At 46.4% G+C, this 19,841-nt stretch overlaps 1 protein-coding gene across 2 annotated transcripts; it reads right to left on the reverse strand.

The window, feature by feature from the left end:
• Positions 1–10,077: 10,077 nt before the first annotated feature.
• Positions 10,078–10,936, reverse strand: LOC100678044. Of its 2 annotated transcripts, none has more exons than XM_016983457.2 (5): positions 10,777–10,936; positions 10,655–10,702; positions 10,547–10,585; positions 10,379–10,484; positions 10,078–10,306 (listed from the first exon to the last, which is right to left on the reverse strand). In XM_016983457.2, the coding sequence occupies exons 1-5, from the start codon at positions 10,831–10,833 to the stop codon at positions 10,176–10,178; spliced, it is 381 nt and encodes a 126-aa protein (XP_016838946.1). In that variant the 5' UTR covers positions 10,834–10,936; the 3' UTR covers positions 10,078–10,175. The 2 variants fall into 2 exon arrangements, with proteins under 2 accessions (XP_016838946.1, XP_003424286.1); XM_003424238.5 differs by having other exon boundaries at positions 10,126–10,306; positions 10,383–10,484.
• Between the last annotated feature and the right edge of the window lie 8,905 nt (positions 10,937–19,841).

Consider the following 19,841-nt stretch of genomic DNA (forward strand, 5'->3'; position numbering starts at 1 on the left):
GCCCGAGAGAGAGAGAGAGAGAGAGAGAGAGAGAGAGAGAGAGAGAGAGAGAGAGACTCTCGTCGACGGATAATCTAACGGACTAATCTCGGGCTGATCGCCGATCGTTTGCCGGAATGATTATGCGAGTACTTACCGGGCCGCGGGGTAACCACTCTCGCTCGAATTATCACGTAATTCCACCGCTGATTCGTTGCTTAGGCAATCCAATAACGCCAATAAAGTCGCGGTGTATAATTTCGTCCGGTTGCAATATCGCAGCGGCGCAGCTTTTTTCCGTCTACCTCCTCCTCCCTTCTCGATCCTCGGCATCTCATTTTCGCGTAAGCTGCATTTACGCTCGTATAGGGCTCGCGGATGTGGATACGTTTCGACCAGAAAAGCTCGTCTAATAAATTGATTACTTCAAAATTTGTCCGCGCTCCTTTTCGCCCGAACACTTTCTGCAATTATGCGCGCACGAGTATTCACCACAAAAAAGGGTGGAGCACGTGCTGCCAGACCTTTTTTTCTCCCCCACAAAGCCTCATGAATTAGAAGAAACACGTGTTTCTTCTTTCCCTCTCGGCCATTCGTTTCGATGCGAGAAAGAGAGCAGAGAGAGAGAGAGAGAGAGAGAGAGAGAGAGAGAGAGAGAGAGAGAGAGAGAGAGACGAAAATCCCCGCAAACGAGCTCCAGCTGCCGCGAGTTTTCGGGAGGAGACACACAGTATACAGCCGGAAGTATTCTGGCGCGTCTCGGATCATAAATGTTGACTCGTTATTACGCGCCCGCGCAGTGTGTACTACATGCGTGCACGTCGCAGCGAGGAATAACTCAATTTTAACGGCAGCCGCTTTTGTTTGCCAGGTGGTTATACGGCGCCTCCGCGTATACGACCTGAGTAAATCGCTTAATGCCCTGGGACAAAGGGGGACGACGACGCTGTGTCTTCTCTGCGCTGCGCGAGCGTGTGTGTGTGTGTGTGTGTGGCGAAATTTGTTATTGAAATTAATATAGCCCCCGGCGTGGCTCGCCCGAATTAGGGGAGATAATATTCGGAGAGAGAGAACGCGGAGGATACTTTGTTTGCGAAATTTAAAGTGTGTGCGGCGTTATCTGCGTGTACAGTATACGCGAAAGTGAAAGTAATCCTTGTCTCTTTTATACTCTGTTTCAGGTAAGTGTTATTCTCGCGCACACGAGTATCCATACGCAGGGGGCAGAGTAATTGCGATTCGTAAGTATAGCGAAGAAAGTTTCTTAGATTAACAGTGTAATCGAATACCAGTGTGAGAAATCCGGTAGTATATCCCTCGAGTGGTGTTGAATACAGTAGAACGGTATGTTCGCCGCTTCGAAAATAAAATTGAGAAAAAATCCAGAAGCAGTTTACATAAATCCTCTGCACATTATACTTTGTAAACATCGCGTTACGGAAAAAAAAAGAATATTCCGTCGCATCGCGGAGAGATTTAGCAGCCGGGGACCACCATGTGCGACCACTTACTCGCTCGTGAGAGAGGAACGCCTGCGTGGGTTCTAATCTGGTGACTCAACTCGGCTTCAGAAGAACGTACACGTGGCAGAAACGTTATTCCCGCGATCTCTTTTTTTCTAAAAATAAAAATTAATATCCAATCTCGTATGCAGCTATACGAGCTGAACCGTTATAATCAGGTACAAACACTTGAATTCCCGGCTTCCGAGTAAACAGAGACCGCATGCCTGCATAAACTGCCGGAAAAAAGAAAGAAAGTTTTCCCATCGATTAGGCCAGTGTGTAGTACGCGACGACGATCAGCGAAGCGGGCAGTTAATGAAGAGCTTCGAGCTTAGCTCTCTAACCGCTAAAAAGCGTCGAAAAAAAGTGTGGCGAGCTAAGCAGTTTCCGAGGCCACATATATTCACAGTCGCTCCCGCATTACATATGTATTATCATTCCGTCGTCCCTTTGCCGCGTGTCCAGGGTAAAAAGGGCGGCCGTGTACGTGTCGTGCTCGGACGCGCTCGCGGTATCAATTAAATCTCTGATTAGCGAGTTCTCCGCGACTCTGTACTTAGGCTCTCTCTCTCTCTCTCTCTCTCTCTCTCTCTCTCTCTCTCTCTCTCTCTCTCTCTCTCTCTCTCTCGCGTGGCCCCTTTGAATCTCGAATGCGATTGTGGTGTGCTGCTGCCGCTGCGCAGCTCGAGAGAGAGAGAGAGCTTAACTCGCATAATGCAATTGCGATCTTGCGCCGGCGGCGTCGGGTGTTTGAATAAATTTTGCCCCTTTTCGCGTGTCCTACGCTCTCTTTCTTCTCTCTTTTCCCCCGCAGGCTGCGCCGCTTCATTAAGTCGGTTCACTGAACCGGCTGTTTAAATAAATAAATTACTCTCATCGCGCTGGAGGTTAAGGATATTCCGATTAGGCTTTACCTGTGCGAGCTTTCGCGTAATTGCCTACGACAACTCAATGCTACACTTCTCCAAAAAAATATCATGCGCCGAAACAAACACGCGTCGACGACGCGAGTATACCCAGCCCGAATCCAAACGTTATTTATGCACTTTGCATTTCAAGGCCACGTTGTATCCTCGTTTTTTATCCCCGTCCCTCTACAAAATGGGTCCCGAAAAGAAAAGGAGTTGCGGATCAGAGGACGTGCCCGAGGATCGACCGTTTCGCCGCGGCGCGTGATGTATGGCGCCGGACGCACGCAAACAGATATACTCGCGCGTGGCTCTGCGAAAGATGGATACAATGTCGGAACGGACTCGCCACGCTGCCTCTCACGCCGTTCGGCTGCTTTCCTTTTCGCGAGAAAGAGAGACAGAGCGGTGCTTTTCATTCAGTAGTAACGGCACGTATCGGACGGACCCAACGTCCGGAATGCGTTTCGAAAAATGACTCGCCCTGCTCGCGCGCGATCGAGAATAAGTGTATACCGTCATTGTCGTTGGTGATAGATATTCCGGCTTAGAGAGAATGTTAAATAATGTTTCATCGGTCCGCGCGCAGCTGTTTCGGTATTCTACTATGGAGTTTGAACTACTTCATTATGGCGGAGCCGTTTCTCGTTGGCGATTTCATGACGAATGGACTACTCTCGCGGCTTTCAATGGGATTTTTGCGATTTTTGACGGAGAGGCCGATTCTTTGAATCGTTCGGTATGCGCCACTGATAGACTTGTATTCAGAGACTACTGAGTCAATTTTTCACTGCGATGTGTGTGATTCATTGGCTATCCGGGAAAAATTTGCGGCAGGCGAGTAACGAGAAGTGTAGTTCAACTTCTTTGGCTAATTAAACTGAAAAACATCATTCATACCTGCATGCGCAGAGCCGTACGAGAGGAGAAAATATCTCACGATCCACCTCGTGCAAATGACACATTAATAATCTCATGTGCACCCATGCACACAGCCTTTCGAAGTTTAATTAGCCATTGCGCGATCGAGGCCGCACACTCCCATGTATAGCTTACCTACACACATACTGATGGCGGCTGGCTCTATTCCGATAATTATGTTATCAAGCTAACGGGCGAAAGGTAAAGAGTCTTTAGCGCTTGGCTGTATGGTTAATTGTACTACTGGCCGCACCACGGCTCTCCAGCCTCATTCCCATTCGATCGTGATCGCGCGCGGGCACATGGTGTCCGCCGAAAGCATCCCGAAGGTCGAGAGATTTCACTGAGAGGATAGCTGCGCACGTTTCGCCGTTTAGTGCAGTAGCGATACAAATTAACAGCGGTAGCACGCGGGCATTCTGCGGATTTTTACACCTACGCTCTCTCTCTCTCTCTCTCTCTCTCTCTCTCTCTCTCTCTCTCTCTCTCTCTCTCTCTCTCTCTATCTCTCTCTCTCTCGCTGCAGTTTAGATTCCTGAGAAGGTTGCTCGGTTTAAGGAATGCGCTAATTCTCCTTGCGAATGATCGCCGGCTGTTTTGATTGTTTCACTTTGCTAATACGCTTGATTGTCTGCTCCAATTAATCGAACGATACATATGCTATAATAGTCGACGTGAACGCGAGAGCAATTTTCATTACGATCGTTCTCGGTCTCCCGAGCACACGATTCAATTAAAGCGAGACAGAGAAAGAGAGAGAGAGAGAGAGAGAGAGAGAGAGAGAGAGAGAGAGAGAGCACAAGTCAGTCGTATCGAGCAACACCATCTTCATGATCGGCCGTTAAAACAATAACGATTGACATAATCTACCGGCCCGAGCGAGCAAAAAAGCCAAATTACTTCACAAGAGAGAGAACAAAAGATCATCCACGACAAGCGCGCGCTCGCGCGATTACATCGATCGGCTCGAGCCTAAGCTATCCCTTTCAAGGCGATCGATCGGCATCGCTTCGCCTTCTGCAGCAGCAAGAGAGTAGACGACGATCTCGCGCGAAGCGACACGCGTCTTTTCTTATATGTACACGCTACAGCGCGACGCTGCTTCTTACGATCCGGCTATGCCGGCGCAATTAGTGTTTGCGCGCGAGCAGTTCTCCATAAATCATTGAAATTCAATCGGTCTGATTGGCTGCTACGGCAGGAAGATCGCTACTCGCCCAGCACTTCCTGCTCTCGCGGCGATCAATCTGCCGGGCTTTTATGGGCAAAGCGATTTTTCTTTCGACTCCGGAGCTCGCCACCGGCATCGCGCATCGCCTTTGACACTCGCGTCAGGCTTCGGCTTTTTCTCCCGGCTATTTTCAGATGCCTCGAATGGAGTTTGTATACACTCATGCTTTTTCAGCGCGCTCACTCCTTGCATTACCGATTTCATCATAATAATACGCCAACTTCGCTGCATAAATTTGATACCGTTTACGAAGAAACTCTCCGAAACTTCGCGCACAACGGAGCACACAACGTAAGTTTTCCCCTTCCCCGGAATAATTACACACACAACGCGCTGCTGTTCTCCTCGAACGCCGATCACGCGCGCGACGGCGGCGTGGCGTTTCTCAAAAGCGCTGAAAGTTAATTATAATTAGCCGAAAAGTAGCAACGCGGCCCGAGCCATCATCACGCTGGATAAACGTTCTGACAAGGTTGCAAAGGGGGCAGAAGGAGGTGGGGGGAGATGCAAAGTTCGCGGATCGCGTTTCCGACGACGTGACTCGCGCGTCAGCCATCATCATCGCTGTCTCGACAACGTCTCGTTTATTTGCTTCTCTTGCGCTCGCCTCTCGCTGCAACGGGTCGACGCTAATTATGGCGGCTTGCGCTCAATATCGATCTCGGCTCATTATGCAGTGTCTTATTCCGCGCCTCGCTGCCGATAATGCGAGACGGCTATAAAGAAATTATTTGGGTGTGGCGTATAAATGCAGAACTTTGTTCGCTCCAATTTTAATCAACCCGACGTCTGGCGAATTTTCAAACGGCTGAGCGTCTGCAAACATCGAGTCTGGAAAGTTTGTTTTACCAACAGCAGCAGCGAAAAACGCTATATGCGCCCGGCATAGCAGTAGCCAAAGTTCATCAATTATGTTTTCTCATTATACCAATTGAAGTACAAACACGTCAGACTAGAAAAAGAGTATCATCGTATCTATACGTGTGTGCGCGCGTCTGACGCTTAAGGCTGACGTTGGCCTCTGCCTCGAAAGTTTGATTGACACGAACTTCCAGCTTGACAAGCGCGGATAATTGTATTAACATCGCGAGCAAGAGTGTAATGCGCCGCTATATGCGTCTGTGTATACGAAGCATCAGAACAGCTACCCCCGAGGAAATTGTATGTTTACGATGCGCGTGCATAATGCATGGGCTAAACTCTCACTCTAAATATGTCATTGTGCGAGGGAGACGTTAAAAACGGAATTTCGCGGAATATTTTCTTAAAAGTCGCATTCTTTTTGGAATTAGCAGTTACAGTCTAATTTCAGCTCTGCTACGCGCATAATACTTGCCAGAATTAGAGAACTTTTAATTTGCAATTTCTCCGTGTCTTGCACATAAGCTCTGCGCACAAAGTTCCGCGCCACGCGATTATTTCTGCTTCTGCGCGTATTTAAAATTAACCGCAAATATGCGGAGCCGAGGGAGAGAGCAAAGGCCGAAGGAATTAAAAGAAGCTAGAATGCCAAGATTTTATTCTAATTAAAGTTGTACACACTTTCGTTTGTGTGCACATCGAGAGAGAGAGAAATAAAGGCGCGGAGAGTTGTTGCATTAGTGCACACGGTGTAGCAGCGTCTGGCTAATTAGCGCCAGAACGTCGAGAGGAAACTCTTTCCCTTCTGCCCCTCATCTCGATGTAGGCAAAATAAAAGAGATAGAGGGAGAAAAAATGAAAAAAAATTAACGAGTTGTTAAACGATAGAAATCCATTTCTTTCAGCACGGGCTGTTTTCAAAGATGTTGCACACCTCAAGGAACTAGCGCGCGAAATTTTTATCTTTTGCTTCCTTTCTAAAGAAGTCTCGAAGTAGGAATTTTTAAAGTTTGTGTAAAAACATGCAGGAAGTGTATTTTGATGCATTTTCAGTCGAAAAATAGTGTTCTTATAAAATGTCGAAACAAACTAATTACTTAAAAGGTCGTACCTCAAACATCTTATAATTTTTAGTCTGTTTTTATTGAAGTTAAATATTTGTATAATACAAAGCTTCCTATAGAAAAAAGCAACAGAGGACAAATTATACAGCTGTTATACATTGTCGGAGTAGAACTAGAGAAGAATTAGTAGTAATATTTATATTATTAATTTATGGTGGTTAAATAGATGGTTCTTCTGCCAGTTTTGTGGTAGGTCATGGAATTATGAAACATTTCATCGTGATCAATATCAAAAATAGCAAAGAATTTTTAAATATTCCGATAGTTTTTGAAATCGAAAAAAAGGGTTTTCTATATTATGTCGTACGATTACAGGAGTTTTTTAAGCGGTTTTTAGTCTGCTTTCTTTGCTCTTCCAAGCGAATTGTAGAAGTGGTGTGCATGGGCAATGCGGATCTAAGTATTCCGACAAAACTAAGTGAAACGAGCAGCAGCTTTGCTTTTAATAACGATACAAAAAATACACATCGAACGTTGCACTAAACTGACCGATAAGATGCTAAGTGCTAGTTAATGTAGCCACGCTCTCGAAGTGTCGCGTAAAAAGTTTCACGAGAGGGATAGTGAGTCCTAAAACGGTCTTAATTCGAAATAAAATCCGATGATTTATAAATCCGATGTTCCCGTGATGTTTATGACCCCTTCATCTCCCGAACGAGTCGAGCGAGTCCACAATCGCTAACGACTATCCGCACGTCACACGTTCTCTCTCTCTCTCTCTCTCTCTCTCTCTTTCCCTCTGGTGATAGACGTCATTAAAGTCAATCGTAAGCTCACGCGCTGGAATACACCCGATTATATTCGTCTCGCGCATAACTGTACACGCGACGAGTGAGAGAATACAATCGTACAATCATTGCGCATTCGTATACGTACGATGTGTAATGACAATGTCGACGCGAGGATTGATATTAATTGCGGTATGCGAGCGAATGCCACTGCCGCGGCGACGCACATATAACCCGAGAGCTAACTGTACCGCGACGTAATTTTATGGCGAACGAGTGAAAACGCTGACGGAACGTGGCTTTATGTACTTGAAAAAAGAAGAGAAAGAGAGAGAAGACTTATAACCGTTACGAATTAATAAATTTATCTCTTATCTTCGAAAAGTCGGACAGATCGATTCTAATTTTCTCGCGATTCAATTAAGAAATTACGTGCAGCTCGTTCGACTTTCTTGCGGGACGCGCATCGTTACACGAAGTCAATCTCGCCCGATCGACTCGCCGTGAGCAGAGAGAGGGAGAGAGAGAGAGAGAGAGAGAGAGAGAGAGAGAGAGAGAGAGAGAGAGAGAGAGTCCCGTACGACGACAATCGGCCACAGCGGATCAGTTATAATCCCCCCGACCTCCGTTATATCACGAGGATCCCCCGAAGGAAGTGTATAGGATCGTGGGCTAACGAAGCGCCTAATCGCCCGTGACAAAGTCACGTTTTCCAAGGTCGAGAAGCGCAGCCAGTGGTTCCGGGGTAGGAGCGCCGCCGCCGCCGTCGCCGCTTTGACATGACCGCGGGCCATCTTCGTGCAGCGGGAATATCGGAGGATGATCCCTCTCCACTCTTCGGGATATAATGCGATGAGGGGCTCTACCGATGGCACGATGCCGAGAGATGCGCGCCAATTAACGTCAGTTCGCAGTTGTGCTTCTCTTCGATTTTACCGACGCGTCAGCGGAGGACGGTGTTGCGAGCGTTGAAATATTCATAGGGCTTGTATTATTTGATCGGAGGATTAAAGGATATCATCTCGAAGAGAGAGACGGAAAAATTCTCGCAAGAGGAATACCCGCCCCGTGCTAAACGGCCCACGACTAACGTGGGACTTTTCGCACCGGCCGAACCACTTATGTATACCGGCTCTGGTTCGGGTTATATTTAAGACCGGTGGTCGCTTGTTTATATATGCGCGAGAGCTCGAGCTTAAGCAGAGCGAATGTGTACTCGCACTGCTCGCCCGCAAGAGCCGCATGACAAGGCTCACTCTCATCAGCTCTCCCTGGCCGTATCGCCGCACGCAGTCATCTCAATCTCTCCCGCGAGCTTTTTGCGCGCTGCAGCTCCGACCGATGAATTTTGTCCGGATAAAGTTCGCCGGATCGATGGAAAACAATCGCGAGAGTTTATTCCACGCGTCGTCGCGTCATCGCCCTAGAGAGCCGTACAGTCTAGCCGAGCGTTATTCCGTGAATAACCCCCGACTACGGCGACGCTCAGACGTGTCCCGCCTATGAAATACACACTTCGCTAGGAAGTCGCCCGTTGAAAAAGGTGCCGTTGAAAATCGACAAACCCGGTAGCTTGTTGCTGCAACGGCCTTTTGTGCGGCTATATCTCCTCTCTCTCTCTCTCTCTCTCTCTCTCTCTCTCTCTCTCTCTCTCTCTCACGCGCTTCCGCCATGTTTTTTCACGCTCCTGTGTTTCCGAGGTATTTCACAAGTGCCACCTCATTATGGCGCGAGCGCGTATACAGTAGGTCTCTCGGCAATTCATGATTTTAATGATTTATGGTGGCGCGCCTTGCTTGTGAATATAATTTTGTAATAAAATGTAATTTAGCGTTTAATTTGGACGGGGAATTGCGGAATTTTTCATTTCGACTGATAACGCTAACTAGCCGACGATTTTCATTCTCGCCGTAGGGGTGAATTCATAAATCGGGCTTCCGTTTAACGCGGTGTAATTATATTTTTCAAGAGCATTTATTCCCTTCTATACTGCTTAACCCAATTTCGAAAAACTGTTCCGCGGCGAAGCGCGGCGAGGTTGATCAAAAGTTTCGGAAAATTCAATGGGAAGCTAATTGCATAAGTACACTCGGAGTTTCATTAATGCAAATAGCTGCATTTATAATATTGTGAGACCGTTAATTGTGACAATTCAGACGCGGCGGCGACAGACAGTGCAGATCTCTCGACAAAGGCATTCCTCGAGATTCTTATTTAACGGGCCGCGGAGTAGAGCATCTGCTGGAAAAGGAAAAGAAAAAAAGAGGGAAAATAACGGAGAGCGCGCGAATCACCGGTGGCGGCGGTATTACTTCTGCTTGTTCATTTAGAATTTTCAGCGAGAAAGAGCGGAAGGACGAAAAAGATCTTCTCGAGACCGACTCGAAAATGCACAGCAGCAGCAGCAGCGCCGCTTGATTACGAGCGAGCTGCAGCGGCGCGTATATGATCGCTAATTGTAATTTGACGTTTAGCTCTCGCTCGCCACTCTCTCATAATATTCCTCTCCCTGCCGCCACTACACTACTATACTCCCTGTCTCTCTTTATGGCTTCCTTCTTTCGCGTCCTTTCGCGACCTCGTGAAATTAACGAACTTAAGCTCGATTTTATACAGATATACAGGCGCAGGTGAATGAGAAGCAATTTTGAGAGGCGGCGGATCAAAAGCGCGAGCGCGAGTTTTCATTCTCTGCGGAATGATTAGCCGCTCGTCTATAAAGTTATGACTAGCAAAGCTGAGGGGGAAACGATATCTTACGGAATCGAGTCAATGAGCGTTTTGCTTAATTAGGACGGAGAGAGGCAATAAAGTTGATGATTATGGGTTATTATTGTTGGATTTTTATTTCTAACGAGCTACAAAAAGTTTATTCTTCTGCGGAAGCATTTTTATTGCGCAAACACTTTTGGTAATCCTTAGCAGTGTAGCGTTTTTCTCAGTGTTTTTGTATAAAAAATTCGTGATTTTACCCGTGTTACGGTGTTGCCGTAGTTGTTGCGTTGGATGAGTCGACGGCTTCGTGGCATACGCGAGGTCTCAATTTTTTCTGAAAAATGTACTCAATAGTAGCAATCGGTTTCGCTATTAGAAAACCTATTATATTTTTTGTGCAATGCACTAACCTCGCAACTTCGCTGGTACACTTCCGGGTGCATTTTGAGCGAAGGGGAATTCTCAATTATTTTGGAGCAGTACATTTCGTACGTCTGGCAATTTATTTTGTTCTGAAAAAGATCCAGGTTTAGCCATTTTCATACCTGAATCAAGTACAAAAAAAATTTCAAACCTTTTGAAGGATTTCCTTTAATTTGTTGGCAGTTTGAACCTAAAAACAATCAATTTTTATAAATGTACATGGCGTGTTCACTGATAACGCTTGTATAAGTATACTAACCTTCATAACTGTCGACTTGAAGCGATGCAGAGCGCTCTGACGGTCGGCCTAAAATCAACAGTTAGTGGGTTAATTAAAATTTTGAATTTTCAAACAAATTTCAGAAACGCTATGCCACCAACCCGAAGCAGGTAAAAACATCCGAGCAAAATAAACAGCACAGCGGCGCTTCGAGTCATGTTTAGCTAACTTTTTGTCAAACTTGCACGAGCGCGCACTACTAGCGTTTTTCCAATTTGTATACCCTCTTCGTTCTAGCGCGGTCGTCGCAATATGTCACATGAAAATAAAACCGTGTTTTTAAAACTGTTTTTACGATTCGCGCGTGACTATTGCACGGCCATTAATATACAGCTGCACTTTTAATACAAATTTTTAAAACGTTTCTATTACTCGCATTTCCGCTGCGCATGACTCGAATATTCGCGAATAATACACGTGCGTGGAAAGCGCGTGAGTTTACAATTATCGCAATATTTATAAATAATCGTTAAAACGACGCTTTCACCCCGAGAATATTTTTCCAGCAGAGTATTCCTCCCCCTCGTTCAAGCAGAGTAAACAAAGCTCTCTCTTTCTCGGGCAGGGATAGCTGCAGCATCAATTTTCTTCGATTTCCTTTCACGTACCCAACCACTTCCTTCCCGTCACTTTCACTCTTCCTTCCTCGCACTCGATCTTCATCCAATCCGCTCCACTCCCCAGCCCTCCTCTGCACGTCCAAACAATCTCCCATCCCCTACACGCTTCTCTGCAGCAGCTCATCCCTTTTGTCTTTGATCAGCCGCGATGGCCAGCGTGGCAGGAGCAGCAGAAGCTCCTCTTCAATTCTTTTAGCGCAGCAGCACGTGTCGCGTGCTACCGAAGATAACGCGTCCGTAAATTCCGATTGCTTCGCACCTGCGTCTCACGCGACATTACCCGGAGCCAGAAGCAGCTGTCGAAAGTGTGGCCGGCCGCGTTTATGGCCGCAGTGTCCGATTGCAGATAAAGTTTCTCATTCTCTCTTGCGCTGACAGAGAGAGAGAGAGAGAGAGAGAGAGAGAGAGAGAGAGAGAGAGAGAGAGAGAGAGAGAGAGAGAGAATGAGACTCTCGTCATTAAAATAATCGGCTTTCTTCCTTTCTTCGACTTTGTTGTCTCTCCGACTTCCTCTTATTTTTCGATGCGAATAAATATCTACGCGCAATTTCGCCGATTTCAACTGTAAAACGAATTGAAGCCGCTGGCATGCACACACGTGCTAATATACTCAATTATACTCCGCGGCGTTTCCTATGTATGTACGTACCAACTGAAATTGGACGTGTACGTTCTTCTCTTGAACAGCAGCGCACGAACGCGACCCCGATGCCCGTGAAAGTTCTACTACTACTCTCGTGCGTGCCTCGCCAAATAACGCGGAATAATGTAAAACGTGACATTAAAAATGCACCACTGCGTATGTATAGTATATACGTATCCATCCGCGAGATTTGCCATAAACTTTCTCCGCTTTTGCGCACATCCGATGATGATGATAATGACGATGATCATCATCATCAGACAACGGCGATCAGGCACGTACATATGCACACACACACACACACATCGCACTGCGTCCCACGCGTTTTCTCTCTCTCTCTCTCTCTCTCTCTCTCTCTTCTCTCTCTGTCGTTCTCCTCCTTAATCGGCTCACGCGCAAAACCTCTCTCTCCATATGTATGGATACTTATATCATGCCCGTCTGTATACGTGCGTGTGTATCCGACGTGCATCTAGATATGTTTTTCGATACGGGAATTATTGCTGCTCTCTCTCTCTCTCTCTCTCTCTCTCTCTCTCTCTCTCTCTCGCGGAGTGTATGCTTTCCTGGAAATTCGCGCTATTTTCGAACTCGCGCGTGTGTTTTGTCAGCTGTGATACCGGGAATCGTGTGCGCGTAAGGAAAAAAATTGAATTATTATTCCGAGCTGGGTGATTAGTGTTTTGAAGTCAGCTGACCGGACTTTTCCGAGAAGCCGCGCTGCGTTAATAGGATCTTAAATGCAAAGCAAACAGTAACCTGTCTCTCTCTTGCTCTCGAGTTAACTTTAGTAGTAGGTAATTACTTGAAGAGAGTATACCTGCACTTAATCGTAATATATAGCGTTTTGTCATGCTCGTCGTCCGTGTGTACCATAAGTGTGGAGAGCTGCTGGAGACAAACTTCGCGTCAAAGAAACAAAGTCACGCTTCTCTCTCCATGCCATAGTAGTAAAAGTCCGCGCGGCGCGCATACCTTCACGTAGAGGTGCTACCGCGTCGCTGTTTCTGCTTCTGCTTCTTCTTTGCCGTATGCCTTTTCTCGGACGTAGTCAAGAGCTGCCGTCGCTTTCCAGTTATTGCGCGACTGTGTGAGTGCAGTGCGAGCACCGATAAATTTGAAGAAAAAGCTTCTTCTGCGCTAAACTTTGCTAGTATTTCGAAATTAAAAATCCCCCCTCTCACGACCCGCAACACAATCGGACACGCGGGTCGCATAGCTTCTTCCCTGCAAATTAGCTAGAATTCAAAAGAGTCCTATTCGCAAGAGTCACGTGCCCTTTATTTATGCACAGCCGTAAACCGATTGCTTTCGTATGCGCCTGATGCGGAGGAAGACTAATAATTCTGAGTTACTGCTAATGCGAGTAAAAGGCAGCCGCATACGAAGCGGACTTTGAATTCGATATGGGGATGCGCGCAGAGGCTCTGTGACCGAGTTGAAGGATAAATACACGTGGGCAGAGAGGAGCTTGGTCGCGACTCGCTCTGAGAAATACTGGTTTCGTCGAGCGTCTTTTTCTCGGGATTCGTAAAACAAAAGTCGACGGTACAATGTACTCAGCTTTACTAAACGGTAGCCGCGAAGATTCGAAAACTTGAAACTTCGTTACAGCGAGTGAAGAGAAAAAACCGGTGGGCCAAGAGAGCTCGTTAACGGAATGCGCGAGCTGCTTTTCACCGGTCGGACGACTCGTCGGATTATGAAAAAGAACACACGGCGCGCCTAACTTGACTCTTTTATTATTGTAATACTACGAGTTACGGCCTTCTCCCTTATATTCCCCGCCTTTTTCGCCTCTTCGAGTACACACACACACACACACACACACACACACACACACATACCTTCGACGCGTCGCGCATTCCGATGCAGGTCGTAAATTATCCAACGAGAAGCGGGAAAAATTATCAATAAGAAGATAATCGCGCGTTTAATTGATTCCCTTTGGCTGAATGAGGCTTGTAATACATTGCCTGTGTTGACATTCGGCGTGTAAGAGCAAATAGTGGAAAGGAGTATATTTATTTGAGTAATTTTTTCTTCCCTTCGCTCGCAGTCGCATAAATTTCTAAACGAGATAAACCGCTTTATTCGTATATGTATATAATGGCGCACAATGTAATGCATAAATCTCGAGATTGTTCACTCGTAAAACAGCGTCTGATTATAATTTCGCGCCTCTTGTCCATTAGGTGTAAATCTTGTTTTACGCGTAAATCAACACCTAATTCCGCGCAATAAAACGAGCGTTAATTAATAACGCGACGACATTAGAAAACGCAGTTAGGCAATTAAAATTTCCATTAGCAATAATAAACCAGGGACTACTCCATAAATTATTTCCCAACCATAGGCGAACATACTATCTATTTTCGTCGACTGCGAAACCGCTATTGTTACATGGATATACCAGTGCTACAGACACCGCGTATGCGGCACGATTAGCATTAAATTCGAAATAAGAGCTTTGGTCTCAGTACTCGAAAATAAGCTCCTGCGCGGCTACTCCAGCGGCCCCGCAAGAACAAACGTCCGGTAGCTCTCGGGCGCATAATTGTTTCGTTTCGTTGTTCTTTCGTGCGCGAGGCATTACATTCGAATTTCCTCGGTCCCCCGAGTATTATTGTTCTCTCCGCACAGCGGCGTTTAGTCATATTTTGACCCAACGTGTTTATTGCGCTCGCCGCAGCGGTGTGTATTAATAGATTTATGACCTCTGCGAGCTTTTGTGGGAATGTCGTGTCTTTCTTTGGAAAAAAAGGTGAGCTGGAGTATACACCGGGGTCTAGTTCTACGGTGGTGATAAAAGTGTCTTAATTATGCTGATGACCAATTCATATGCCGCGGAGGGAAAGAAAAAAATACAGCTCACTCTCATAATAGTGTTACGTAAAAAAGCCGACGTTCTTTTACTTTGCATTCGCATATACACACGCGCGCGAGAGGTGCGGAAAGTCGGCTCCGCGAGGACTTTTATAGCGCCGGCTGTCTAATGCCCATAAACCTACTTGTAAGACAACGAAATTGACGTTTTAATGCCGACATAAAAATCATATCTGCGCGGGCATGCAAACAGCCATAAAAGCAGCAAGCGCCGCTCCCCCATTCAATTCAAATTCTCGCGCGCTCGCGTTTCCACCCTCTACACGCATCCTTAATTGCCGGTTTTTTCTCTCCCTCCTCATCGCGATCGTCGAGATAGCGGCTGCTCAAATTTTGAATTTTATCGTGCGCTTCGTCACTTCTTTTTTTTTTCACGCGCGATTAACATATCCGTATAGTCTAATTAGTACAACGGTAGCTATTGTCGGCTCGTGTTAGGCTTCGCGTGATGTCTTTTATGTACGTGAACGACACAACACATAAAAGAGATTTGCCGGAGACGATAGGAAAATGTGATTACCCTGCTGCTCTGGATCACGGGAAAGAGTGATGAGCCGAGCTTGTAACCTACTTTCTTTCGCACACAGTTATATCGGCTCACACTACTGTGCGTGTGTTATATCGCGGCGTTATTAGGTGATTCGTGGAACTGGAAATGGTAATATTAATGCATTTTATTTCCTGTAACGGCCGGTCTGACTGACACGTTGTATATTGCGATCGAATAGTATGCATATTCTAATGAAATCGAACAGACCTCTGATAATCATATTTCATTGGAATATACGAATCCGATTATAGTAGGCAAATCACGAGATTGATCGACGTGCATGATGTGTATATATATATATATATATAAATATATATATATATAATTCGGAGCTTTAAAGGTACCGACGAGCCAATTACCATAGCTGTAAAAACACAAGTTAACGCGAGTGGCGCGAAAGGGGACAACAGCGAGAGCGAAGAGTCAGTTTAAAAATTCAATTAAAAGCCTTGGTGTCCGGGGGGCAGCAGAGTGCATCGAGTCATCCGAACGATAAATTAAACGCGCTGTTTAACGAACCTCCGCCGTACACTGCAACGTATATCTATCGCCGCCACACCGTCGACCAGACAACATAATAACATGCTCGTTACGAAAAAAGCTCGCTTCTCGCATCGATAATACGAAAAAAAAGCGACGAAAAAAAAACGAGGGACGAAAGCTTCGCTACTACTGCCGCGTCGCCGACCGCATTCAAGCCGAGAGCGTTAATTAAAAGAACGACGGAAATAAATTTGCGTCGCGCCTGTCGCCGTGTCCCGAATTTTCCGGTTACACTTGTTTGGCAAATTATTTAGCGCTACGGGACTGTGAAATTCGACTCGGAAGAGCGGATGATGAAAGCTGTCGTAGTCAGCTGAAGTAACAGGCGTTGAAAAAGTTTGTTTGAGCTTGTTACGTGCGTACGGCATAGTCCAATTTCGATATCGCGCGGAATTTTCGGCAATTAAAATCTCGCTCTCTAGAGTTTCAATGAAATCCTATTACATGCACGCGCGTATACACTTGACTTCGTTAAAACTCTTTAATAATGTTTATACTAGGGACAGTGCAATGAAATTCTATGAAAATATTCTCCCGTTCGCTGCACCGCGTGGTTCCGAGAAAACACAGCGGCGCATCTGCTCGACAAGCGCAAAAAACTCATATCCAAATGAATGAAAATTCCAGCGCGAACAAAAGCGAGCTTTATGCATCGTGGTTAAAACTATATGCGGGTCCGCCGCGCAATATCGAGAAACTTGCCGCCTAATTTGATTGAATTTTCCACACACACACTATGGTCGAGAGGGAAAAAGCACATAATACTCGAGCAAACGAAACTGACCGGGTGCGGCTATCGCGGAAAAACGTCTCCATAGAAAGAAAGAAAAAGAGAGTTTCATATCATCGGCGGCGGGGGACGAATTATTGCGAAAAAATATAGACGCGCGCCGACGAGAGAGGGAGCAGCTACTGTGCGAATTGAGACAGCGCGGTGCGCTGGAAACATATTGATGTTTGTAATTAAATCGCGGCGCAGACAATGGACAAATACAGATTCAGTCGCTGCCGGAGGCGCAATCCGATTTAATAAATATCCACCAATAAATCCGGAGAGTAGAGAGATCCTCGCCGTTCTAGGAGCCCCCGCGTATGTATATGTATATATAAGCGTCGCTTCTGTTTGGCATTTATAAACCCGTATAGATATTTGGCTGGGATCATTTATTTTCCGCCGCTATTCGTTTCTCCCTCTGGTTCTCCCCTCGAGTACACTTCTAGTCTCTATGTGTTGTGTGTATAGAAAAGAAAGATACGGCCTTTAAAACTTTTTGATTGTACCTAGAGAACGTTCGCATTTCATTAGCTTCTATTTTCGCAGATTCTCTATCCTGTATACAGTTTCCGGGAATTGAAAGCAGCGCAAAGTACCGTGTAATATTTTTTAATTTCAAAAGAAAGATAGCTCAGAGCGCGCGGAAACCAACGCTTTTTTCATAAAAACGAAGCTTTCATTGTGCTCGTGCAGTTATTGTTCTTCGGCGAAATGCTCGGCGTTTTCGAAAATACGAATATTTACTTTCCGTATGGACATCGCGCAACAAAACTGTTTTCTGCCTGCGGAAGCGCAAGAACGTTTAATAAAAATGTTGGTAAAATTGGAGGTAATCAAATTAAGCTCGTTTGAGCGAAGAGAGAAAGAGAGAACGAGCGTGCCTCGGAATCCACTGTTGCAAATTCAATATTTCACCTGGCTTTTCGCTACCGATCACTCGGAAAAAACGCGCGCTTTGTATTTCGTCTCTAATTTTCCAAAAGAGCACGATAAAAACCTAATTACGACGATAAAAAGAAGCAGCAGCATGACGGCCATACGAGAGCTCACGCGATAGGACGATATATCCGCGCCATGATCATAATCCCAGGAGCCGCACGAGGTGTATCACACACCAGCTCTTTTCCATCAAAGCCGTAATACCTGCAATGTCCAGTGCAGTGTGTACACGTATGACGTACCGAGAGAAGAGGAAGCCCCGGTGTGCAAGTGCGCGATCCTCCCCTACGTACACTCCCCACAGGGCAGCTCTGGGTTGGCTTTTTTCTTGGAATCATGCAGCGCGAGGTTTCGCGCGCTAGCTCTCTTGCCGAGAGCCGGTCTTACGCGAGATTGATCATCTTTGACGTACGTTTTCCTCACGCCGCTTCCGTGTGTGTGCCAACCTGTAATTTGATCTTACACACTCAGCACACAGCACACAGCACACACGTTATAGTATACGCGTCCGTATTTTCTGCAGCTATTATAATTGCCGTCTTACTTGATTTTCAAAGTATAACCTTCGAGCCGCGCATTATGCTGTTAGCTCGTCGGTTAATTGAGATGTAAAATAGATTTACTATGGGAGCTGAGAGAGAGAGAGAGAGAGAGAGAGAGAGAGAGAGAGAGAGAGAGAGAAGCGCCAGAGAGAAATCTCGACTATTCTCTCGTCTCGGAATAAAAGACACTGGTATCGTGAACGCGTATAGTAAGCATAACCGTAATCCGGACTGTATACAGCATCGAGAGAGAGAGAGAGAGAGAGAGAGAGAGAGAGAGAGAGAGAGCAAGCCGGCGATTCCCATGTATAGGTATACAGTACACACCCACCGCCGCAACACATAAGTGAGACATCACTCGGGACTCGTTTCCCAGGGGATCGTGCACACACGACGAGTGCGTGACGTTTATTGGGGCAATATCCCGCTGAACCGTACGTGTCCGGCGATTTCCAGACCGCACGCGCTCGCATTAACATTAATAAATACGTCGGCTAATCCGCGGATATCAAATTATGTTAATCGTCCTATATAGCTCGCCCGCTACTCTGCGCCATATGAATGTTATTATTCTCTTCGACGCGCGACGTATATCATCGCGTGAACATTTGCGTGTGCCGCCCTCTCTTCTACTGTTAGTTGTATACACGCACAAATCCTGTGCGTACATACGGACGATTCTTATGCGATTATCGCGCTTTTTCATCGCCCCCTTCCCGTTTTCCGGTCGCCGTCAAACGAGGAGTTAACACACGCCCGGAAAAGTCGTCGGCGTGAGCGCATGCACAGCTGCTCCCGCGTACGCGATAAATCAATTTGTTATTATCCACGCGGTTATGCGCGGGATATCGTCATCTTCACGCTGCACTGTTTTACGCGCTTTTGCCTCATTAAAGTTCCTGAATTTAATTTTTCGTACTCGTTCGCGTGTACGACTGGAATTTCTCGTTCGCGCATGAAGTATAACCTCGCCGATGGCATACGTTAACCCTGAGTCAAACAACTCAATCCCGAGAAGATCAGAGAATAAAAGGGTAAGAACGACGAGCCCTTGCAATAGCTATGATTAAAAGGCCATAAGCTCAGAGGATGAAAAGTATCGACGCATTACATTATATTATTCTCTCGAGCGATGTGATATACTCACACATCGCGCGCAGAGTCGCGCCAGCCACGCGACTAATGTTGCAGGTGTAAACGGCACTCAGGCTGAATTGCATAATATATAGCGTTATAAGCCTCTCCCTCTCTTGCATATAGCGCACAACACACAGGCCTAACGAAGCCGCGCTCGCGTGCGCGTCTGAATTATAGACGGGCTACGCGCGGTTCCCAGGCGCCAGGGCGCATCTTTAGCGCGTCCGTATCTCACGAGGCGACTGCTAATGCCGTGGGTGGACCCTAAGATTTACAAGTAATACGTGTAATACCCGCTGCCGCCTTGCTCCGGGGTATATTGTATAGAGAGAGAGAGAGAGAGAGAGAGAGAGAGAGAGAGAGAGAGAGAGAGAGAGAGAGGGAGAGAGAGAGAGGAGACGTATATGGGACACAGCCCCTTGCATTGTGTGCATGTGTTCCGCTGTACATTATATGCACTGCGCGCACTTGGTATCTCGATCGAGTGTACGTATAGGCATTTCAAAAATCGCGTACACACACACGTAGCCG

This window comes from Nasonia vitripennis, chromosome 3 (assembly GCF_009193385.2).
Source record: "Nasonia vitripennis strain AsymCx chromosome 3, Nvit_psr_1.1, whole genome shotgun sequence".
In the NCBI taxonomy this organism is placed as follows: Eukaryota; Metazoa; Arthropoda; class Insecta; order Hymenoptera; family Pteromalidae; genus Nasonia; species Nasonia vitripennis.